At 44.7% G+C, this 23,203-nt stretch overlaps 1 protein-coding gene across 4 annotated transcripts in view; it reads left to right on the top strand.

Annotated features, from left to right (window-relative positions):
- Positions 1–1,045: 1,045 nt before the first annotated feature.
- DENND3 (DENN domain containing 3) overlaps positions 1,046–23,203 on the top strand; it is a 52,153-nt gene continuing 29,995 nt past the window's right edge. The window contains exons 1-9 of one of the 4 annotated variants that reach the window (XM_083450412.1): positions 1,046–1,169; positions 3,033–3,221; positions 9,640–9,919; positions 11,810–11,925; positions 12,926–13,065; positions 14,425–14,536; positions 17,264–17,383; positions 19,270–19,488; positions 22,337–22,458. In XM_083450412.1, the coding sequence (XP_083306538.1) occupies positions 3,138–3,221; positions 9,640–9,919; positions 11,810–11,925; positions 12,926–13,065; positions 14,425–14,536; positions 17,264–17,383; positions 19,270–19,488; positions 22,337–22,458 (1,193 nt within the window). In that variant the 5' untranslated portion in view covers positions 1,046–1,169; positions 3,033–3,137. Of the gene's footprint in view, positions 2,016–2,600; positions 2,822–3,032; positions 3,222–9,639; positions 9,920–11,809; positions 11,926–12,925; positions 13,066–14,424; positions 14,537–17,263; positions 17,384–19,269; positions 19,489–22,336; positions 22,459–23,203 lie in introns of those variants that run through there. The other 3 variants (XR_014513737.1, XR_014513738.1, XM_083450411.1) reach the window with 3 other exon arrangements.

Below are 23,203 nucleotides of genomic sequence, written 5' to 3'. Positions count from 1 at the left end.
TTATTATAATTGAAAAACCCCAAAACGATCAAGTGGTGCATTCATGAAATAAATAAAGAGGTGATTTTTTTTTCAAAATAAAAAATTAGACACACATAATGCAACGGTTAAATTTTATGAAATAATTAAAGAGGGGTTATATATGTGTGTGTGTGTCTGTATGTATGTCATAGCTGTCAATGTTTTCCTTTTTTAAAGGGAAATTCCCTTATTCCGAATAGGATTCCTCGCAAGAAAAAAGTTGACAGCTATGATGTATGTATGTATATGTATGTGTGTGTGTATATATATGTGTGTGTGTGTGTATGTTTGTGTGTATTTGTATATATGTACACAGAAAAAAAGTAGAGACATCACCTTGCCAACAAAAGTCCGTATAGTAAAAACTATGGTTTTCCCAGTAGTGATGTATGGAAGTGAGAGCTGGACCATAAAGAAGGCTGACCGCCGAAGAATTGACGCTTTTGAATTATGCTGCTGGAGGAGACTCTTGAGAGTCCCATGGACTGCAAGAAGATCAAACCTCTCCATTCTGAAGGAAATCAGCCCTGAGTGCTCACTGGAAAGACAGATCCTGAAGCTGAGGCTCCAATACTTTGGCCACCTCATGAGAAGAGAAGACTCCCTGGAAAAGACCCTGATGTTGGGAAAGATGGAGGGCACAAGGAGAAGGGGACGACAGAGGACAAGATGTTGGGACAGTGTTCTCGAAGAGACCAACATGAGTTTGACCAAACTGCGGAGGCAGTGGAAGACAGGAGTGCCTGGCATGCTCTGGTCCATGGGTTCACGAAGAGCCGGACGCGACTGAACGACTAAACAGCAACACAGTAAAATAAAAATCCAGCGATGCATTAAACTTTATGAATCAAACAAACAGAGTTTATATGCACACACTAGTAGTGCATTAAACTTGATGAAATCTAAAAATAAATCCTACCAGGGTTTGTTTTGGTTTTTTAAAACCGATTGCCCTATAATAGCCATAAGAAATACGTTCGGACCCTCCCCTTCTTCTGCCGCCCTCCTCCTCCGCCTCCTCCCCGACTTCCTGCCTCCGCGCCGCGGGCAGCCTCTCCCGCTCCTCCCCTGCTCGAGGGAAGCCGCCCGGGACTCCGCCTCTCCCACCCGCCGAGGCCTCCGCGGGCAGGGGCGGCGCGGCGGGGCGTGTGGGTGTCCCAGCTGGAGGGAGGCTGGCCTTTGGGACTGGGGGGTGGGCCTGAGGGCGCCCCCTTCTCGGCCGAGGGGAGCCGGCCCTGCTTCCTGGAAGGGGCCGCGTGTGTCTTCCATATCTTCCCCTTTTTAACTGGGCTGAGGAGAGATTGAGTTGGGGGGCGGGCGCCTCTCCATTTTTTCCCCACCCCACTTGGCACTGAGAAGTGAGCAGAAGCCCCTCAGAGGCAGCTCTGTAGAGGTTTCTCCCAAATTATTATTTTTGGGTTGTTGGTTTTTGGCCTTCCCCAATTTGGGGGTGTCCTTTTTGCCTTCCTCTTTTTTGGGGGGTGCCTTTTTGGGGTGTCTTTTTGCTTCCCCCATTTTGGGGGTTTTTTTTGGCCTTCCCCATTTTGGGGGTGTCTTTTTTGTCTCCTTTTTGGGGGTGCCTTTTTGGGGGTGTCTTATTGCTTCCCCGCTTTTGGGTTTTTTTGGGCCTTCCCCATTTTGGGTGTGTCTTTTCTGCCTCCCTCTTTTTTGGGGTGGGGGTCTTTTTCCCTCCCCCTTTTTTGAGGGGGGTGGGCAGGAGCTCTCTAAAAGTTAAGGAAATATTGGGGAGAGAAGGTGTGTTCCCCCCCATTTTCAAAACCATCGGGGCATCTGCTTTTGCTTTCTTGTCTTCATTTGGGGGGTGGGGGTGCGCAATAATGATAATAATAAATTTTTTTATTTATACCCCGCCCTCCCCAGCCCAAGGCCAGGCTCAGGGCGTCTAACAACCAATAATAAAAAGAAGCTGAATGAATACAACTTAAAAACAATATTAAAATAAAACCGCTGGCACATTTGCAAAGCTAAGCAAGGTCCTGTACAGTTTCAAATTGGATGTTGGGGGGGGGGGGGACGCGACCATATGTTGAGATTCCTGCATTGCAGGGGGTTGGACTAGATGACTTTGGGGGTCCCTTCCAACTCTCCTGGAGTCTATAATCCTGTGATTCAAAGCCTCTGCAAATGGGCAGATGGATGTCAGGAGAGCCAACTTAAGAGAGGACTGCTCCCCCCCCCCCAATTTTGCGGGTGTTTGGGAGCCGAGCTTGAAGTTAGGGCTATATGCCACCCCCAGTTTCCCAATGAAACCCCTTTCATTGGGGTGTTGTTCATTGGGCCTTCTCGGTAGTGGCACCCGCCCTGTGGAACCCCCTCCCACCAGATGTCAAAGAGAAAAACAACTACCAAACTTTTAGAAGACATCTGAAGGCAGCCCTGTTTAGGGAAGCTTTTAATGTTTAATAGGTTATTTTGTATATTAGTGTTTTGTTGGAAGCCGCCCAGAGTCGTCATTATTATTATTATTATTATTATTATTTTGTTTGAATGCGGTGAGCTGGCCAACAAATTCCCCCTCCCCAAATTTTGGGGTCGGGTGAAGAAATCGGGACGAGGGAGCCCCCCCCCCCCATCTCACACCCCTTTGCTGTCAATTTTGAGATCAAAAAAGAAAGTGAGAAAATGCACCTAAAATAAGTGAAGAGACGATCAGGCAACCCCTTCCTTTCTCCTCCATCCCAGGGCGAGCAGAGACTGAAGGCTGTTCTTATTCTTTATTTTGGGACCAGCCCCCCCCCCTTCCGTTGCAAAGGGTGCTTGGAAACAGAAGTGCCATGGGGTGAGATTTTGCTACTCCTTGCAGGTGTCAACTTTCCTTTTGATCCCTTTCCCTGTTGGTTTTTAACTTTTTATCCAGCCCTCTGAGTGAGGAGAGTTTACAGAGGCTCCTCCCATAGCGGATGACACAGACCTCGTTTGTTTCTTTCCTTCTCGGAAGCAAGGAGGCTGCCTGTCTTCACCTCCATTCCCCTCTTCCCTTCTTCCTACAGGGCTGGAGGAACTGAACTTGGCTGTCCGGGGTCTGTGGGCTCCGTCTGGAAGGGGCAGGAAGCAGCCCGGATTCCTCGGCTTCTTGTGGGCTCCGCGCCCTTGCTATGGAAGATGTGCTCCCTTCTTCAGTGCTGGAGATCTGCGTGCTGGTCGGCGTCCCTAAAGAAAGGGAGAAGGAAATGTACCAGGTAAAAAAGGGTAAAGGGACTGAGCTGCTATGCTTTCGCAGGGTTGGTGACTGCAGGGGAAAGGTGGAACAAATCGCTTTCTAGTCACCCTTCAGATCCGTTTAAACCAGCGCGGCTGCATTTCTGTGCTATGTAACTGTGCAAAGCTGTTAGCGTGTTCCTGATGCGCTGACAAACTGGTAAATCCACCCTGAGGCTGAGAAGGAAAAAACAACGACAACACAGCTTCTTTCCCACAGATCCGCTTGTAAATACATAATAGATCGCAGGAGTTTAAGATTATCTCGCCTGTCTCACTAATTTGTCAACTTCCTTCTTTGGCCTTTATTTACACGTTAGGAGCTTGGGGGCAGGGGAAGACTTAAAAAAAAAAATTATTTCCTTTTGCAAGGTGAGTGTGTGGTTTCTGCAGATTAAAAAAGAAGAAAAAGAAACAAGCGCCGCCACTTCCTAAGAGTTGAGATGTTGTGAAATGGAGATGTGCCACTTTGCTTTAAAGTGGGCATGTCACCAGCCTGTGACGTTTCGTTAGCATGCTGCAACACTTAAGTCTTAATCACCAAGCCCTTATGGTTTCCAGAGGGTTAGCTGTGTTGATTGCTTGCAGGGAAAACACACACCAAGAGTCTTGTGGGACTTTAAAGACCAAGAAGCTTATTTTTCTTATATACAGTAGTACCTCGGGTTACATACGCTTCAGGTTACATACGCTTCAGGTTACAGACTCTGCTAACCCAGAAATAGTGCTTCAGGTTAAGAACTTTGCTTCAGGATGAGAACAGAAATTGTGCTTTAGGGCGCAGCGGCAGCAGGAGGCTCCATTAGCTAAAGTGGTGCCTCAGGTTAAGAACAGTTTCAGGTTAAGAACAGACCTCTGGAACGAATTAAGTACTTAACACGAGGTACCACTATATATATGTGTGTATATATGTGTGTGTGTGTGTATATATATACATATATATGCAGGTTTTGGTGTCCTCGGGTGTCTTCCCGTGTAAAAGTTGGGGTGTCTAGGCGACGTTTCGACGAGGTCTCACTCGTCATCTTCAGGCTGGTGCTTTCGGCTTCTTGTTACTGGAACAGAGCAGGATCTCAGTGTTTGAGTTCCTATAAATACTGTTGAGGAGGTGTGGTGTATAGCCTCCAATGTTCTGGGCAGAGAGGAGGTTCCCAGGCTAGTGTGCCTTTTCTTCTTTTGTTCCTTAATTACTTGAGGGATATCTTGAGTGATTTCTTGAGTGATTTCCTGAATCCCACTTAGGTGGGTCATTAGGTGTGGATTAGTTGCTAAAGCCTTCGTGTCTTGAACTCTTGAACTTTGTGAAGAGTTTTTCTGAGAAGATGGCTGTACTGCACTTGGTTGTGCTCTGGCTTGGCTTCGTGTATAGGGGCGAGCTGTGGTTTTGTGGCCTGTGCCAGCCAGATCTGTGTAGGGATTGCAGGGGGGTGCAGCATCCGGAGGTGCCACCCTGGTTTGGCTACTGGATGGTGTCTGTAATTTATCTGTGGAGAGGGTCTGGGTTTGGGTCTGGTGTGGTTGATTGGTGATGGCGTTCTGTGTGCCTCTGGATCTGGTGTCAGATTTTGTGGGGAGGGCTAATTTCCAGATGTCTGGCAAGCGGGATGTGTCGTCACGCTTGTTCATGTTGTGAGGGTGTTTCTCTATCTCGATGGCTTCCATGATTATTCTCTTGTGGTGATGTTCCATGTTAAAAAGCAATTTGGAATCTGTATATATATATATATATATATATATATATAAAATTTTATTAGTTTTTTAACATCTCATTTTCAACAGTAATTAAACATACTTTTACATCTTATACAATTTTTTTTACTTCCATCAATCACCTCTGAAAATTTTCCAATCTAATCACTCAATATACATTTCTTACTTTCACTATTACATTTAAATCTCATAACTAATATCTCTATTCTTTTTCTACTTTGCAATGTTTCATATATTTCTCCTTACAAAACTTCTTGTAATCCTACTAGTGCAATTTGTTGATTACAGTTGCTCTTCAAATAGTTGGTATAATTTTTCCAATCTTCTGTGAATCTCTGGTCCTGCAGGTTTTGAATCCTTCCTGTCATTTTATCTAGTTCTGCGTAGTCGATTAATTTTGTCTGCCATTCTTCTTTCATCCAATAAGCTTATTTTTCATAAGCTTTTGTAGACTTATTTACTTCATCAGATGTATCCTCTCTCCAAATTGCCTAGTATGTTGCTGTTTTCTTTTCTGATGAGGGCTATTTAAGCAGATAAGCTCGTTTGTTGAACAACTATCTTCCATCTGAATTGGTTACAGGTTGTTCTAAAAGTGGATCTACAGCTCCTTTGTTGGTGGGGAGAGTTTGTGTCAGGAATGGCAACGGCTGTTTGGCATTGTGATGATTGCGTGGGCTCTAAAGTAGGGTTAAAAAAAACAAATTAAAAATAAATGTCCAGTAGCACCTTAGAGACCAACTAAGTTTGTTCTCGGGACGCGGAAGGTACTGTGGTGTAAACCACTGAGCCTTGGGCTTGCCGATCGGAAGGTCGGCGGTTCGAATCCCTGCGATGGAGTGAGCTCCCATTGTTCGGTCCCAGCTCCTGCCAACCTAGCAGTTCGAAAGCACGTCAAAGTGCAAGTAGATAAATAGGTATCGCTCCGGCGGGAAGGTAAACGGCGTTTCCGTGCGCTGCTCTGGTTCGCCAGAAGCAGTTTAGTCATGCTGGCCACATGACCCAGAAGCTGTATGCCGGCTCTCTCGGCCAGTAAAGCAAGACGAGTGCTGCAACCCCAGAGTTGGTCAGAGGTCCCTTTACCTGTTAAGTTTGTTCTGGGTATAGCTTATACCCAGAACAAACTTAGTTGGTCTCTAAGGTGCTTTATATTTATTTTGACTGCATCAGACCAACATGGCTACCTACCTGAATCTAAAGTAGGGTGTCACTCATATGACCAGGGTGTCAAACTGATTTATTATCCGCTGAAAATGGCAATATGATTTTGATAAGTACTCTTTTGGTTCCCAACTCCCTGTTCCCGAGCACCACCACTGCTTGCATGCTTAGGCAGTTATACGAAACATCCTTGCCATTTAAATCTTTATTTTTTCATTGACTGAAAGCTACCGCCATTGTCAGCTGTTCATCTCATGGCTAGACTGGGAAAGGGGAAAAGCTGATAGCCATTGGTAGGTCTGCCCCCTTACCCCAGGGAAGGGCATTGCTTCCTGATCCTGAAGGCGGTTTAATAATTTGCCTAGAGCAGGGGTAACCCATGTGGTTCTCACCATCTCTGGCTGGGGCTGATGGGAGTTGGAGTTCAGCAACATTTGGGGGGGGGGGCACCATCTGACATAGAATATGATGGAGTGGTGTGGGCACTTCCTATAGAAGACTTCTTCCGATGAGTCAGTTTCAGCAGAATGAACTGAACTGGTTGCAAAATAGCATGCTTAGTTTTTTTTCGCCACTGACATCTTACGAACTGACTTTGGTAGAATGAACTAGATAAAGATCAAGATGCTTAGTTGATTTTATTTGGTTCTATTGGTTGATAATGGTCATGCTTTGCACAAAATTGAAAAGAAAAATGTCTTGAAGCAAGATAGATTTAAGGGTGTCGCAAGTTCTTGAGAAACCGGCATAGAATCTGTATTAGCTTAGGATTTCTTGACTTTGCTTCCAATATTGTTAACTACTAGACCAGGCAAACTCACCCATCCAGGCCAAAAACATCTGGAGGGCTGAGGCTGAGGAAGCTTGTTATACTCCCTAGACCAGAGGTCGGCAACGTGCGGCCCATGGGCCGGATGCGGCCCACGAAGACCAGTTTAGCGGCCCATGAGCTGCCCGCAAACCGAGCCACTCGCTTGGCAAGTCCCACGTGCGCTGCGCTAAACCAGCACAGCATGGTGCGGGGACTCGCCAAGTGGCGCCGGAAATGGCGCCTGCGCACGCGCAGATACCAGAAATCACGTCTGCGCATGTCCAGATGCCGGAGATTGTTTTGGGACTACAACTCCCATCACCCCTAGCTAGCAGGACCAGTGGTCAGGGATGATGGGAATTGTAGTACCAAAACATCTGGAGGGCCAAGGTTGAGGAAGCCTGGAGTATAAACTACACAAATTTGGAGGAGTCTTTAAGATAGCTAGATGACGCCTTGTATGCCCCCTACCAGCAACTCCTGCAGCCAAGCTGGTGCCAAACATCTTGCTCTGCTTTCCTTTGGACCACACCAGTGAGGCCAGGAGGTGGGGATTGTCTTCTGGGCAGCCCGGGACCTCCATACACACTGAAGAGGTCACTTTGGTCTTGCTAATGCAGTGGTTTGACTTCACCTCTGGGGGTGCACTCCATTGTCTCTCGAGACAGACAGGTGCTGATGACATAAACGAACCTAAGTTCCTCATGTCCAGTTTGAGTAGGACTAACATGGACGCAACCCATTTTTTGTGACTTTTACTGTAAACTGAGTTTAAGGTCCTGAGCTACTCATGTCCAGGAGGTGGGTAGGGGTTTGGATAGGGTTGCAGTCTTTTGGAAAGAGGAGGTTCACAGCTCGGAGGTCCTCCTGGATCTGGAAGCTTAGATGACCTTGGTGGCTGGGACTGTCTTTTTCCAGCCATGGCTGGTTCAACAGCTGTGGCCCCTTCTGGACAGGAAGTGACATAGCTCTGGTAGCATCCCGTTTGGATGACTGCACTGTGCATGGGGATGCTCTTGAAGATGATTGAGAAACTTCGGATGGTTCGAAATGCAGCAGCTGGATTACTGTTTGGGTTCCATTTAGATCTTGCAAAACAGTAGCACCGATTGCCAGTTCTATTTCTGGGCCCAAGTCAAGGTGCTCGTGTTAGTGTTTAAAGCCTCAAATGACTCAGGCTCCAAGCATCTGAAGGCTTGCCTCCTTCCCTACAGATCCCCTTGGGTGTTATGATTAGCATAGGAATCCCTATTGGTTGTTCCATCACTTCTGTAAGCTTGGGCTGCTGGTGGCCTGGGGGAGGACATTCTCTGTGATGCGGGTGGCGCTGTGGTCTAAACCACCGAGTCTCTTGGGCTTGCTGATCGGAAGGTCAGTGGTTCGAATCCCCGTGACAGGGTGAGTGCCCGTTGCTCTGTCCCAGCTCCTGCCAACCTATCAGTTGTGCACACCAGCACAAGTAGATAAATAGATACCACTGTGACGGGTAGGTAAACAGCGTTTCCTTGTGCTCTGGCTTCTGTCATGGTGTTCTGTTGCGCCAGAAGTGGTTTAGTCATGCGGGCTACGTGACCCAGAAAGCTGTCTGGGCACAAACGCCAGCTCCCTCGGCCTGAAGCGAGATGAGTGCCGCAACCCCATAGTCGCCTTTGACTGGACTTAACCGTCCAGGGTTCTTTTACCTTTTACCTTTACCTATTCTCTGTGACAAGGGACACGGGTGGCGCTGTGGGTAAAAGCCTCAGCGCCTAGGGCTTGCCGATTGAAACGTCGGCGGTTCGAATCCCCGTGGCGGGGTGCGCTCCCATTGTTCGGTCCCAGCGCCTGCCAACCTAGCAGTTCGAAAGCACTCCCGGGTGCAAGTAGATAAATAGGGACCGCTTACTAGCGGGAAGGTAAACAGCGTTTCCGTGTGCGGCTCTGGCTCTCCAGAGCAGCGATGTCACGCTGGCCACGTGACCCGGAAGTGTCTCCGGACAGCGCTGGCCCCCGGCCTCTTGAGTGAGATGGGCGCACAACCCTAGAGTCTGTTAAGACTGGCCCGTACGGGCAGGGGTACCTTTACCTTTACCTTTATTCTCTGTGACAGCCACAAAGCTGTGGAGCTCTCTCCCCATAGAGGTGTGTTTGGCATCTTCATCGAATGCTAAAGACATACCTCTACCTTTGCTTTTTGACACCCGGGATGTCTAGTTTTAGGGCCCACCATATTTTTGTGATGGTGAATTCTTTTGAACTGCTTTTAACATTGCGATTTAATTGCTGTAACCTTAGGTTGAAAGGTAGGTAACAAATTGAAATAATAATGTTGCCTATGTTTCATTTAATGCGTATTATTGATTCTTGAAGAAAGAACTGACAGTGGAAAAATACCCAATGGACTTTTGCACCTAGTTAAATGCTCTTGGCTTTAATTTTGAACTAGTAGTCTTAGAGTTTGTTTACTTGGAAGTACAATCCAACAGTAGAATTTAGTATCAGATATGTGTGCAGAGAGCACCATGTACAAAATGAAGATAATACATAAGAGGATGAAGACTGAAGAAGTAATTATTGCCAAATAATATTTGTAACATTCTTTTAAAAATATTGTTTTAGCTGGGGTTTGTTTCATAACAAAAATAAATTGCTGCTAAGTAGTAACAGAAGTAAATTTCTTATATGTGAACCATCATTTGGGGACAAATTAAGAATTGTTATTGTTTTATTGTTTTTAGGTTGCTCAAAGACATGACATAAGAAGCGCCCCTCCGTTCGAACCAGAAGTACTTTCTGTTTTTGTACCTCCGTTCATCAGCAAGGAGGAGTTGAAAACAGCAAATATAAATAGTAATGCGTTCAATAAAGGGAAACGGCGTTCCTTTCGGAAAAGGAAAGAGAAATCCAAGATTGACACTGCAAGAGCTCTGAATGGAGCCCATAAAATTCCTGAGACAGAAGATATTACCATCCCTATAGACATTGACCTTAATGGATTGCCACAGCTTTGCTTTCCAGGTAATGTGAGCCCCTGTCATTTTAATAATCAGTTTCATGTCTGTTAACGGATAGGATCAATATTGATGCATAAAAGCAGGGGACTTGTGCTTCTGGAAAAGTGGGAATCATTTTATTGATGATAGATACAGTGCTTTTTTTCTTAAAAATGTTTAGGGGTACAGTGGATGCTCGGGTTGTGAACATGATCCGTACGGGAAGCATGTTCGCAACCCACAGTGCCTGCAACCCGCAGCGCCGCGTCTGCGCATGTGCGGCTTACAATTCGGTACTTCTGCGCATGCGCAAGCGCTGAAACCTGGAAGTAACCTATTTTGGTACTTCCGGGTTCGGTGCGGTGCGCAACCTGAAATCGCACAACCCGAAGCGCCTGTAACCCGAGGTATGACTGTATTCTCATTTTCACTCAAGAGAATTACCATTTTATAGTTTAAATCGGGAAAAATAAATTCAGTAAATGGACAAAAGTACAAAGATTCACAAAACGTTTAGGGGTATGTGTACGCCTTCATCCCCCCAGAAAGAACGCACTGGAGAGAGAGAGAGAGGGGTAGATAGATAGATAGATAGATAGAGAGATGATAGAGAGATGATAGACAGACAGACAGACAGATAGATAGATGATGATAGATAGATGATAGAAGATGATAGATGATAGATGATAGAAGATGATAGATGATAGATAGATAGATAGATAGATAGATAGATAGATAGATGATAGATGATAGATAGATAGATAGATAGATAGATAGATAGATCATGCATTAGAATCTAAGGGCTGGGTTACATGATAATCTAACCAATGATTCCTATTCTGATTCTGGGCTACTGTGTATAACTCTCATCCCCATGCAGATAGTATAAGCTGCATCTCGGCTACAAGAGAAAAATATGAAAATCTTAAGAGCAAAAACGCTGCCAATCTGGGTGGTATTTAAATAGGCTAAATTTGATTTATTAAGGCTGTGATCCTTTGGTCCCTGGGGGTAGGGTGTTCCAAGCGGCCGTGGCATGTTTCGGATTTCCCTCTCTGAGAGCAGAGAGAGAGGTGATTCCGAGGCTGCTCCCTGGTAATGTGGCAATCTTTGTGACCTCTGCCAGTGGTCTGTGCAGATGTTGAACATCTGTGCCGGGTAAGGATCACAGGAAGGAATGGATCCAAAGGATCTGTGTCCTCCACCCCCACCCCCCCAGTTTGGGAAAACAAACAACACCGCTTGAACTGTCTCGTGTATTCTTGGAAGCGATGTTGGCTTTGCATTTTAAAATACAAACTGCTTGGATTTCTGTGCTCTGGAAGTTGATTTGGTCAGCCTTCCTAATTTCACTCCTGGGACCAGTTTTCAGGGTCTGCAGATATGTGCACTGTAGTTGTTGTTGTTGTTGTTGTTGTTGTTGTTGTTGCTGTTGCTGTTGTTATGTATTAAATCTATATACAGTGGTGCCTCGCAAGACGAAAAGAATCCGTTCCGCGAGTCTCTTCGTCTAGCGGTTTTTTCGTCTTGCGAAGCAAGCCCATTAGCGGATTAGCGCTATTAGCGGTTTAGCGGCTATTAGCGGCTATTAAAGGCTTAAGGGATTAGCGGATTAGCTGATAAAAGGCTATTAGCAGCTTAGTGCCTTAGAAAAAGGGGGTGGGGAGCGAAAAAAAATCGCAGGAACTCGCAAGTCATTTTCGTCTTGCGAAGCAAGCCCATGGGAAATTCGTTTTGCGAAGCACCTCCAAAACGGAAAACCCTTTCGTCTAGCGGGTTTTCCGTCTTGCGAGGCATTCGTCTTGCGGGGCACCACTGTACTGCCCTTCATCTGAAGATGGCAATTCGTAACTGTGTTCACTACTGCTAACTTTTATTGGTGCTGTGACTTACAATGCGTTAATTTCATTTGCAGGAGGATTTAATATAGCGTTGGAATCCACGGAAGACCGCATCCATTTCCTTGTTTTCACCGATGTCTGTGGTAACAGAACGTATGGTGTTGTCGCACAGTATTACCGGCCTATGCAAGTAGGTTATTTAGCCTGCTGCTGTGCTCCTAATCCGACAAGCCCAAATGCTGAGTTGATCATTTGCAAATGCTGACCATTCTCAGAATTAGTCATCTAGTGTCTGTATCTTTAGCTACTGCTAAGTTCTTATGGTTCAGGGCATGCCTCTCTGAAGAAGAAGACCCAGAAGAGTTCTTGATTGTGAGTTCTAGTCACAGATATAACTAGGGCGAATGCTTTCGACTTTGTCAACTCAGGTAACTTGTTCTTAACATGTGATTATAAACCTGTAGGGTGGCTTTTGTAAGCAGAACATGGGAATTCCCCAAAGAATATAACACCGTATAACACTGGTCCTGAAAGACCTATGTTGGCTCCCAGTACGTTTCTGAACACAATTCAAAGTGTTGGTGCTGACCTTTAAAGCCCTAAACAGCCTCGGCCCAGTATATCTGAAGGAGCATCTCCACCCCCCATCGTTCAGCCCGGACACTGAGGTCCAGCTCCAAGGGCTTTCTGGTGGTTCCCTCTCTGCGAGAAGTGAGAAACCAGTAAGAGGGCCTTCTCGGTGGTGGTGCCCACCCTGTGGAATGCCCTCCCATCAGATGTCAAGGAAATATACAACTATCTGACTTTTAGAAGACATCTGAAGGCAGCCCTGTTTAGGGAAGTTTTTAATGTTTGATGTTTATTGCTAATAATAATAATAATAATAATAATAATATACTGTTGGGAGCCGCCCAGAGTGGCTGGGGAAACCCAGCCAGATGGGCAGGGTATAAATTATTATTATTATTATTGTTGTTGTTGTTGTTAACCAGATGGGCAGGGTATAAATAATAAATTGTTGTTGTTGTTGTTATTGTAGAATTAGAATGGGTCTTGAGTGCCTAATATGTACTGCAACATGAGCGGTTCTTAAAGTCAACATTATGTCCTTTATTTTGTAAATGTGCTTCTTGGTTTTCCAAAACTGAGTTTTTTTGACGTGCCTAAAGTAACACACAGTTTTCTTGCAGGATGCCCACATCTTCTATAATGGACAAGCTTCTTGGGAAACGGCAAAGGGCTCCAGATCTGCTTCGTATTTTGTGCCATTTGCAGTGTGCATCATATCTAGGTATCCCTACTTCAATGCCCTCAAAGACTGTCTGTCCTGGTAAGGATTTATGATCTAAGCGACTTCAATGGCAGTAACTTGCACCCATGGCTGTGATTTTATTTGTTACAGAAGCTGTCAAAATATTCTATATCACAGTAAGAGAGCTTTTAGTGACCAATTACAACTGTTGGGAGGCAAAGTCAGCCAAATTAAGGCAGCAGATTCACCTAAGCGCTGCAGCATTTTGCTTGGAACGGTCTCTGTTTTCACAATCAGTGTGGAACAGGAAACGATTTATTTTAAAACTGTCCTTCCAAGTAGGTTTGCAGATTGGAAGGAAAGTATGCCCCAAGAGGCAGTGCTATAATTAATCAGTGTCCTTATAGGTGGAAATTAATTGGGTTAGAATCATAGAATCATAGAGTTGGAAGAGACCACAAGGGCCATCGAGTCCAACCCCCTGCCAAGCAGGAAACACCATCAGAGCACTCCTGACATATGGTTGTCAAGCCTCTGCTTAAAGACCTCCAAAGAAGGAGACTCCACCACACTCCTTGGCACTAAATTCCACTGTCGAACAGCTCTTACTGTCAGGAAGTTCTTCCTAATGTTTAGGTGGAATCTTCTTTCTTGTAGTTTGGATCCATTGCTCCGTGTCCGCTTCTCTGGAGCAGCAGAAAACAACCTTTCTCCCTCCTCTATGTGACATCCTTTTATGTATTTGAACATGGCTATCATATCACCCCTTAACCTCCTCTTCTCCAGGCTAAACATGCCCAGCTCCCTTAGCCGTTCCTCATAAGGCATCATTTCCAGGCCTTTGACCATTTTGGTTGCCCTCCTCTGGACACGTTCCAGTTTGTCAGTGTCCTTCTTGAACTGTGGTGCCCAGAACTGGACACAGTACTCCAGGTGAGGTCTGACCAGAGCAGAACACAGTGGCACTATTACTTCCCTTGATCTAGATGCTATACTCCTGTGTTCAGAACGGCACTTAAAATGTATTTCTTTCAACGGTTATTCCGAGGTTAGTGATGGTTGTAAGCATGGATTTAGTCTGTTGCAGTTACGTATATTGTGATGCATTTTGATTTATTTAACAAAATTTATATACCGCTTACTCAAGCTAAAACTAAAATATTCATCAAAAACTTATGAAAGCAAGGCACGTATTTAGATACATTTTAAAAATATATATCTAAACACATATTTTAAAAATATATCTAAGTATATTTCGTTGGAGCAAAGCAGTTTTTAGCAGGCACCAAAAACAACACAAAGAAGGACTGCAGTAAGTTGGTGTATATATACTGTACAGAAGAAAACATACTTTGAAGGAATGAGAATTTTACTAAAAGTAATTTTGCCTTCTACTGACATATGCTTCACTTCTATTTGCTTTTTTTATTATTTCAGCTTATTGGCACAATTGAAGTCTTACAAGGATTTAGATGTTGATAACTATATAAAAGAATTCGCGGCCAGACTGTGTTTAATCCCCACTCCTCCTCCAGGACCTTTGCACTTGGTAATTCTGCAAGATACTACATTTTATTCTGCTGTATATTAGCTTCCTTAGTGTTTGTCTGGAAATGAGGGAACTTAAAATAACCCTGTTCTGAAGAACTTGGTTCATGACTGGTGCTCAGAAGAGCAAAGGCTCACGGCCACTTTCCCTTCCTCTCTTATTTTTCCCTAGGCCAGCATGGTGTAGTGGTTAAGAGCGGTGGACTCGTAATCTGGTGAACTAGGTTTGCTTCCCCGCTCCTCCACATGCAGCTGCTGGGTGACCTTGGGCTAGTCACACTTCTCTGAAGTCTCTCAGTCTCACTCACCTCACAGAGTGTTTGTTGTGGGGGAGGAAGGGAAAGGAGATTGTTAGCTGCTATGAGACTCCTTCAGGTAGTGATAAAGCGGGATATCAAATCCAAACTCTTCTTCTTCTCCTCCATTCTTCATTTTTCCCTCCAGACCAAACTTACCCTTCAATTTGTTGTCTACAGTGGTACCTTGGTTCTCAAACTTAATCCATTCCGGAAGTCTGTTCCAAAACCAAAGCATTTCTAAACCAAGGCGTGCTTTCCCATAGAAAGTAATGCAAAACGGATTAATCTATTCCAGACTTTTAAAAACAACCCCTAAAACAGCAGTTTAACATGAATTTTACTATCTAACGAGACCATTGATCCATAAAATGAAAGCAGTAAACAATGTACTGCAGTCATGCAATCATTCAATCAGTCAGTAGCTGAACTGGGTTACACACAGTCACAAAAACAAAACGAAAAAGAGTCGCAGAAGCAAAAATGCAAAATAAATAACAAAAACAGACAGACCTCAGTGTAACACTTAAAACGGAAGTGTGGCACTCAAATTGGAAGTGTAACAGTCAAAACAGAGCATGTTTGACTTCCAGAAAAAGTCTGCAAACCGGAACATTACTCTAGATTCAGGTAGGTAGCCGTGTTGGTCTGACAGTCAAAATATGTATAAAAAACAAAAAAAATGATGCAGGCCTAGGGAAAAATAAGAGAGGAAGGGAAAGTGGCTTACAGCAATTTAAAAAAGAACACTTTCGGAATCAGTTAAAACAGATTACAGAATGAAGGGGGGAGGGCGTGTCCTAGAATGCATATCTCAGTTGTCAAAGAGAGGTGCACTTTCAGCGTATCAAGAAAACTACACGATGAAGGTGCCTTGACACCAGACAGCAGCAGGCTTGTGTCTGCAAATTCAGGTCACCCCTGCCATTTGCAATAATATAGGACAGTGGAGTTTCAGTGGAGAGACGATGGTTGGGAAAATCTTGTCTCTGCATTCCCTCTCTCCCTCCCATGTTATTTTGACTGTAGGGGAGGGAGGGGTTGCAGGGGGGAAATGGGGGTGTGTGGGAGGGAATGCTTTAGCTCTCCCTATCTTCTGCTTTTCCTGCTGGAAATCACCTTTCCTTCTTCTTTACTGCTATTTGGCAGTAATCCATGTTTGAAGATTCAAGTTCTGTTCCTGTCCTACACATTTCTGCCCTGGGTGTTCCCTGTCTTTTAGGACCTCTATTTCTACTCTGCTTTTAGGACTGCAATGTTCTTCTGCCCACGCTGGGATTTTTAGGTAGTGGCGATGTGGGTTAAACCACAGAGCCTAGGGCTTGCCAATCAGAAGGTCGGCAGTCCCAGCGATGGGGTGAGCTTCCGTCGCTCGGTCCCTGCTCCTGCCAACCTAGCAGTTCAAAGGACGTCAAAGTGCAAGTAGATAAATAGGTACCACTCTGGCGGGAAGGTAAATGGTGTTTCTGTGCGCTGCTCTGCTTCGGCCACATGACCCAGAAGCTGTACGCCGGCTCCCTCAGCCAATAAAGCGAGATGAGCGCCGCAACCCCAGAGTCGGTCACGACTGGACCTAATGGTCAGGGGTCCCTTTACCTTTAAAGAGGAATAATGGAGGTTATCCTTATTTTGCAGGACATGACATAATTCATTGAAGAATGTGTGTTTCGGGGCAGACTGTAGGAGTTTGTATTCAATCTTCATTCTCTCTCTTTGTCCAGAGCCTGTCTAGGGTCTGGGTTGAGCCTTTGTCAATAGGTATCTGATCATAACAGTTTTCAGGGTTTATTCCAGTATTTGGCAATCATGGGAATACAGAACAGTTCTGTAGTCTCCCCTAGGACCTTTAGTCTGTGTGAGAACTTGTCATCGAGTGATGCAATTTAATGTAAGTTTTCTGTTTGTGTTATAGTATCTGAGCCTGTATTGCAACTGCTCATGATTGTGCTTGAAATAATAATAATAAATAATAAATATAAGTTCTACAGGAGTTATTAACTAAATCCCATCTTACTTAACACCAGAATTTGCATTTGTTTTCACGGTTCATCCGCTCAGTAATGCAACTGTTATTTTCTCTTCCCACCCCCTCTCACATGAATTAACATTTCCTTGCTCAGAAAGGGATTAGACTAGACGGCTCATTATCACAGTAGATGTCAGATAAGTTTAATCTATTGTCAAATTCTCCGGTTGCTTTGTTTAGTCCCTTCCTGTAGATGAGCAAAAAAAATACAAAAGCTTGTTCATTTGGACAAAGAAATGTGCTATAATGCTGCAGATCTGTGAATGTTCTGCATACAAAAGCAGTCTTCTTGTTCCCGATTCTTAGGCCTGTTTTCACTGTTTTTGTTTGTAAAATATATTGTAGTTGCAGTTTGTGGTTATGACACAAAAAATAGCTGACCACCCACCTCTGTTGTTCCTCCTAGATATTTAATACGAAGCCTCTCCAGGTAATATTTCCATCTCAGGAGGATCCTGACAGCCCACTTATCGATCTGGATCTACACCTTCCCTTCCTATGCTTCAAACCGGAACAGGTGTTACAGGTATAGCATGGCTGTCTTTTTTTAAGCAGGTGGAAACTGGATCCGTGTATAGTTTATGGGAGTTGCACAGAATTACTTGGCGCTCCGAGGCCCCCAAGCCCTTCCCCTGAAAATAACTTCACACTGACACGTAATTTTAGTTTAAGTTATTGGGAAAATTTAGGCCACAACTTTATCGATTACAGCAAAGTGAGCAGTGTTGGCTTAGGCATTGGCAACAGACTATAACTGACTCCTGCCTCTCTGGCTGGAAGTCTGAAAGGGTAAACACCAAACGAGGGAGCAACATTGGTGAAGACCAACGAAACTGTTGTTGGGATACTGCCAGGGAGACAAAGTCCATCTTGACCTCCACGTCGTCTCCGGACGTCCATTGATCTCCCGTAGACACGCAGTATCAGCAATTAGCGACACGAGCTCTAGAAATAGCTTCTCACATTCTAGAGCCGATGCACGCTCTTATCAGCAGATAAAGCACAGCGAAAGATGCAGTCAGGAGAGCATGATTTACAAGTTTATTCAGCGTTGATCAGAACAAAGAAAAACATGACTGCCTGCTTCAGATGTCTCCGGCAGAGAGAGAGAAACGAAAGCAAAGACACAACATAAACATCCTGTGAAACAGGAAATGCGCAGGCTGTGACACAAACATCCTGCTCCCTTTTAAGGTGGAACGGAAATATCCTAACAGCTCACCCTGGGGTTCCTGCGGTCCTGGCATGGCCCTCGCCCCTCAAGCGGACTTCAGGCGAGATCCAGACCTCCAGATTCCTTTACCAGAATACCCTTATTCATGGAGGGGCAGGTGATGGCCGCACCTCCCCTCCCACACACTTCAATAAGCCAATGCCTCACCGCCAAACCTTACAAAGTTGTGACGATTGCTAAGGGGGTAGGTGAAAACCAAGCGGCTACATCCAATCTGCCAAATGGAAAAAATTCCTACCCAGCTCTTGCTCCAAAACAGGCGACCCAATCCAAAGCAAGGCCAAAGCAGCAGCACATAAAATTAGGGAGGGAGGGCAGGTGTTCGGCAGCGCGAATGCAGGTAACCCCAGTTACGCCGCGCTGCCGCTTTTATAGGCCCCAGGAATCGCGCCAACTGCCCTGATTGGCCCAAACAGCCTGGCATGATCCCAGGGCCCAACGGTTAAGGCTTGGGCCACTCCTGGCAACTACTCTCCCAGCGAGGGTGCCTTAGGGGCCCGCGCGCAACTAGGACCCTCATTAAGGAGGATCCCATTTGTAAATAATTTCAGCCTACTACCCTTGTTCTGAATGAGTGAAATGGGCCTCTGGCAGGGAGCATGCGAGAAGACATACCATACTTTTAACAACGGGAACACAGCGATCCCCATAACCAGGCAAAGTCTCGCCCGCCTTTCCATAGCGAGACCAGGGCTTTGACAGGGTCGCCGTAAATACTGAATGCTCATAGTGGCAGTGAGAGTAAGAAGTCAGAGGGATGTTGCCAGTTCAATTCTCCTTCCATCTTTCTGCTAGACGGGATGTAATAAGAGTTACTGAGATGAGGGCCTTCTCGGGAGTGGCACCCGCTCTGTGGAATGCCCTCCCACCAGATGTCAAAGAGAAAAACAACTACCAAACTTTTAGAAGACATCTGAAGGCAGCCCTGCCTAGGGAAGCTTTTAATTTTTAGTAGGTTATTGTATTTTAGTGTTCTGTTGGAAGCCGCCCAGAGTGGCTGGGGAAACCCAGCCAGATGGGTGGGGTATAAATAAATATAACAACAACAACAACAACAACAACAACTTTTGTAAAGTATGCCAAGCACTTAAAATTTGTTAATTAAATGATAAGGTGCTGTTACGCTGAAGCTCTCCCTATATGGAATTTATGGTGGCCTGTTTTCCCTCCCTTTCCAGATCATAACCTGTATTTTAACAGAGCGGAAGATTGTTTTATTTTCCTCTGACTGGGCATTGCTGACCCTCATATCCGAGTGCTTCATGATGTACATCCACCCTATTCAGTGGCAGCACACTTTCGTACCCATTCTGTCTCGTCAGATGTTGGATTTCGTCATGGCTCCTACATCCTTCCTCATGGGATGCCACATTGATCATTTTGGAGAGGTTTGCAAGGTCTGTTGTGGGTCATATCCAGTTCTGCTTCTCTGCTTCTCTCACCTATAAAATGCATTCAGAGGTGCAGGTAACTCCACATTTGTGCTGGAGTTGCGTTCTGGGTTACTGCCCACTTGCATGGGATCAGAAGCCCATTGAAAAAGCCTGTGAACCCTTTTTTCTACCTCCATTCCACCCTTTTAGTGATGTTCCAGTAATGTCCTTATGACTTATCCAGGTCACTTCCAGGTACGTATTTACGGGACCGCCTCTCCTGGTCTGCCCTGCAGAAGACCTTAAGGTCCATGAATAACCATAGTTTAGAGGTCCCGGGCCCTAAGGAAGTCAGACTATCCTCCACCACGGCCAGGGCCTTCTCAGTGATGGCTCCGACCTGGTGGAATGCTCTGTGCCATGAGACTAGGGCCCTTCAGAATTTAACCTCCTTCTGTCAGGCCTGTAAGACTATTCTTACCTGGCCTTTAATCTGAATTCAGTCTGGCCTTTAATCTAAATTCAGCCTGATCTTTTATTTCCCTTCTCTTCCCTCCCCCTACCCCTTTTATGAAGATCCCACAGCTAATTCTCCCCTGGCCTCCTCGCTGGCCCAAGTAGGACCAATTCAGCCAGCTAGCCCTGGGGATTATCTAATGCTTATCTAATACGAATTAAAAATGGAAAATGGTTTAGACGAACACATGGTATTATAGATAACTGGGCCCTTTTGAAGAGATTACGCATTTAATAATATTCGTCATGTATGTAGGGCACCCATTTAATCTGCTTCTTAGCTGTGCTGTGGCTGCAACCCCAGATAACCAACCGAGTGGCAAAGGACGAACTTCTCTGCCACTGCCCCTACCTCCTGAATTCTGGCTCTCGCTCGCACTGCTATTGCCATGATTGCTCTGTAAATCCCCTGACATTTCTCATAATTGCTGCCACCACCAGTGCAGTCTCAGGTCAGACCCTTTGACAGGGGATTATAAATGCTGGTTCATCTTCCAGGGAACCCTGAGAGTTAGCTCATTTCCTGTTTTATAGGGTTGTGGCCGTGCTCTAAAGAATTGGCTCCCATTGTCAGCCTTCACATCTGAAAGGACTCTTCAGTCTTTTCGGAATGGGAAGATTTGTGTAGGATATTTTCGCACGAGTCCAAGCGGCTCCCCAGCGAGGCTGAGATAGACTGGATGGAAACGCAGGAAGTTGCCTTGTTCTGAGTCAGACATTTGCTCCATCTAGTTCAGTGCTGTCTACACGGACTGGCAGTGGTTCTTTGGGGTTTCAAATGGGCGTCTCCTGTAGTTGCCGGACGTTGAACCAAGACTTTTTGCATGCAAAGTGTGTGGTCCACCACTGATCTCCTCCCCTCGGTTTGAACTGTGTTCTAATATTTTATCCACAGATAAGATCAATGCTTTTGTTCATAAATTATTGCTCTGTGACAGGGTGGATTTGATTTAAATCATGATTCACCATATTTTTCTCTCTATAAGACACACCAGACCACAGGACGCACCTAGTTTTTGGAGGAGGAAAACAAGAAAAAAATATTCTGAATCTCAGAAGCCAGAACAGCAAGAGGGATCGCTGCTCAGTGAAAGCAGCAATCCCTCTTGCTGTTCTGGCTTCTGGGATAGCTGTGCAGCCTGCATTCGCTCCATAAGACGCACACACATTTCCCCTTACTTTTTAGGAGGGAAAAAGTGAGTCTTATAGAGCAAAAAATACTGTAAATCACTAGTCAGGAAGACTTGATTTAAATCTTTTTTTTTTTTTTTTTTTTTTGCAGAAAGACTCATTCTTGCAGGTATAATCTTAATATTTACAACCAGATGAAGGTTTCATTTTTGGAATAATAAATTTTCAGAGCAGTTTTTACAGTTATTTCAAAAATTACTGATTTGGTTATACTATTAGAAAAACAAAGGCAGGTAATTATGAAATTATTGTGAGGTTTAATAAGTTAACTGTTTATATCTGGACAATTTTTCTGCTGTACTTTATTGGAAGGAGAAAAATAATCATTTCCTTAATAACAATTTATTTAACTAAAACAATAACATTATAGCATATATATTCATGTTTGTTAACTGATGTGGTTAAACAGTAAAAAACAACAACTTAGACTGAGTTTTAGCACACATGAAAAAGTAAAAACAAATCCTTTTTTCTTGATGAATAGCCTTTGGAGTATAATGTAACTTAAATAGAAAACTATATTTAGAAAGGTTTTTCCTCCGAAAGCATTTTATTTTAACAATCCAATTTAATTTTTTTAAAAATCCAATTTAAATTTTAAAAAATCCGATTTTTAAAAATTATTATTGATTTTTATCTACCCTGCTCTGTGACCAAAAATTTGAAACCTACGTATTTTTATTCATACGGGGCTGGATTCAACTACCTGGCTTCATTTGCAGAAGCCAGAACATGCCAGCGCAGCCGGGCTTATTCCCTCCCCTTCCTTACTGTATTGCCCGCTAATTCATTCTGGGGGGTTGAAAAGAACCCCCAGAACAGTGTACAGAAGGAGAAAAGGGGAGAGCATCTCTTTGGCCAAGCAAAAATGATTGCACAAAACAATTTCCTAAGTGCTGCATTGAATTCCGCCCACGTTAAGTGAGATACATCGTGTGGTATTCAGCTAAGCATTGCTCAGGGTAGACCCACTGAGATTCACAAAATCAGGTTCATTAATTTCAATAGTTCTACTTTTGAGTGAAACTTAATTTTAATTGCATCTTATGGGTGGTATTCAGTTATTCCATTGTTAATAGTGTCATAGCTTGCATTTTGCATTGCTTCTTCCTGCCTAATCCATATTGTTTTAAATGATGAACCTGTCTGTCTCTCAAATAAAAAGGAAGCCGACGACTTAATTCTAATTAACATCGACAATGGCGATATCGCGCAATCCCAGTCATCGGAAGAGGAGACTGAAATTCCAGATATCCCACTGGAGGCGGCAAAAATCTTCATAGCAAGGTAGAAATAAATGCTAAGGATGAAAAAATGAAATTGTTTGGCAAAGACACACAGTGCGGTTTTTGTGCACCTGCTCATTCTCCTGCTTGGCGACGGGGTGTGAGGTAGTGAGTTGCGCGGGGGCTGAACTTATCTTCATCCAGTGCGATTAGAAAGATGGATTCCTTCAGTGGATTGAGGGACCTGGGGTGGGGGGCAACAGGGCGCCTGAATGGGGGGAAGTGGTGTGCGTTAATTAAGCTATGCCATTCACCCAAATACACGCACAGAGATTGTTGATGGGTTTTCTGAAATAAACACCCAAAAAGTTTGAACTGCAAAATTCTGATAATGGCACATGATCCAGTAAGATAAAGAGTTTGTCTTCTAGGTAAAGGTAAAGGGACCCCTGACCATTAGGTCCAGTCGTGGCCGACTCTGGGGTTGCGGTGCTCATCTCGCTTTATTGGCCAAGGGAGCCGGCGTACAGCTTCCGGGTCATATGGCCAGCATGACTAAGCCGCTTCTGGCAAAACCAGAGCAGTGTATGGAAATGCTGTTTACCTTCCCGCCGGAACGGTACCTATTTATCTACTTGCACTTTGACGTGCTTTCAAACTGCTAGGTTGGCAGGAGCAGGGACCGAGCAACGGGAGCTCATCCTGTTGTGGGGATTCGAACCGCCAACCTTCTCATCGGCAAGTCCTAGGCTCTGTGGTTTAGCCCACAGCGCCACCCGCGTCCCTTTGTCTTCTATAATACACCT

Source organism: Podarcis tiliguerta, assembly GCF_965153285.1.
Source record: "Podarcis tiliguerta genome assembly, chromosome: 7".
NCBI lineage: Eukaryota > Metazoa > Chordata > Lepidosauria > Squamata > Lacertidae > Podarcis > Podarcis tiliguerta.
The sequence above is the reverse complement of the archived record's forward strand: the minus strand, read 5'-3'. Positions and strand labels throughout refer to the sequence as shown.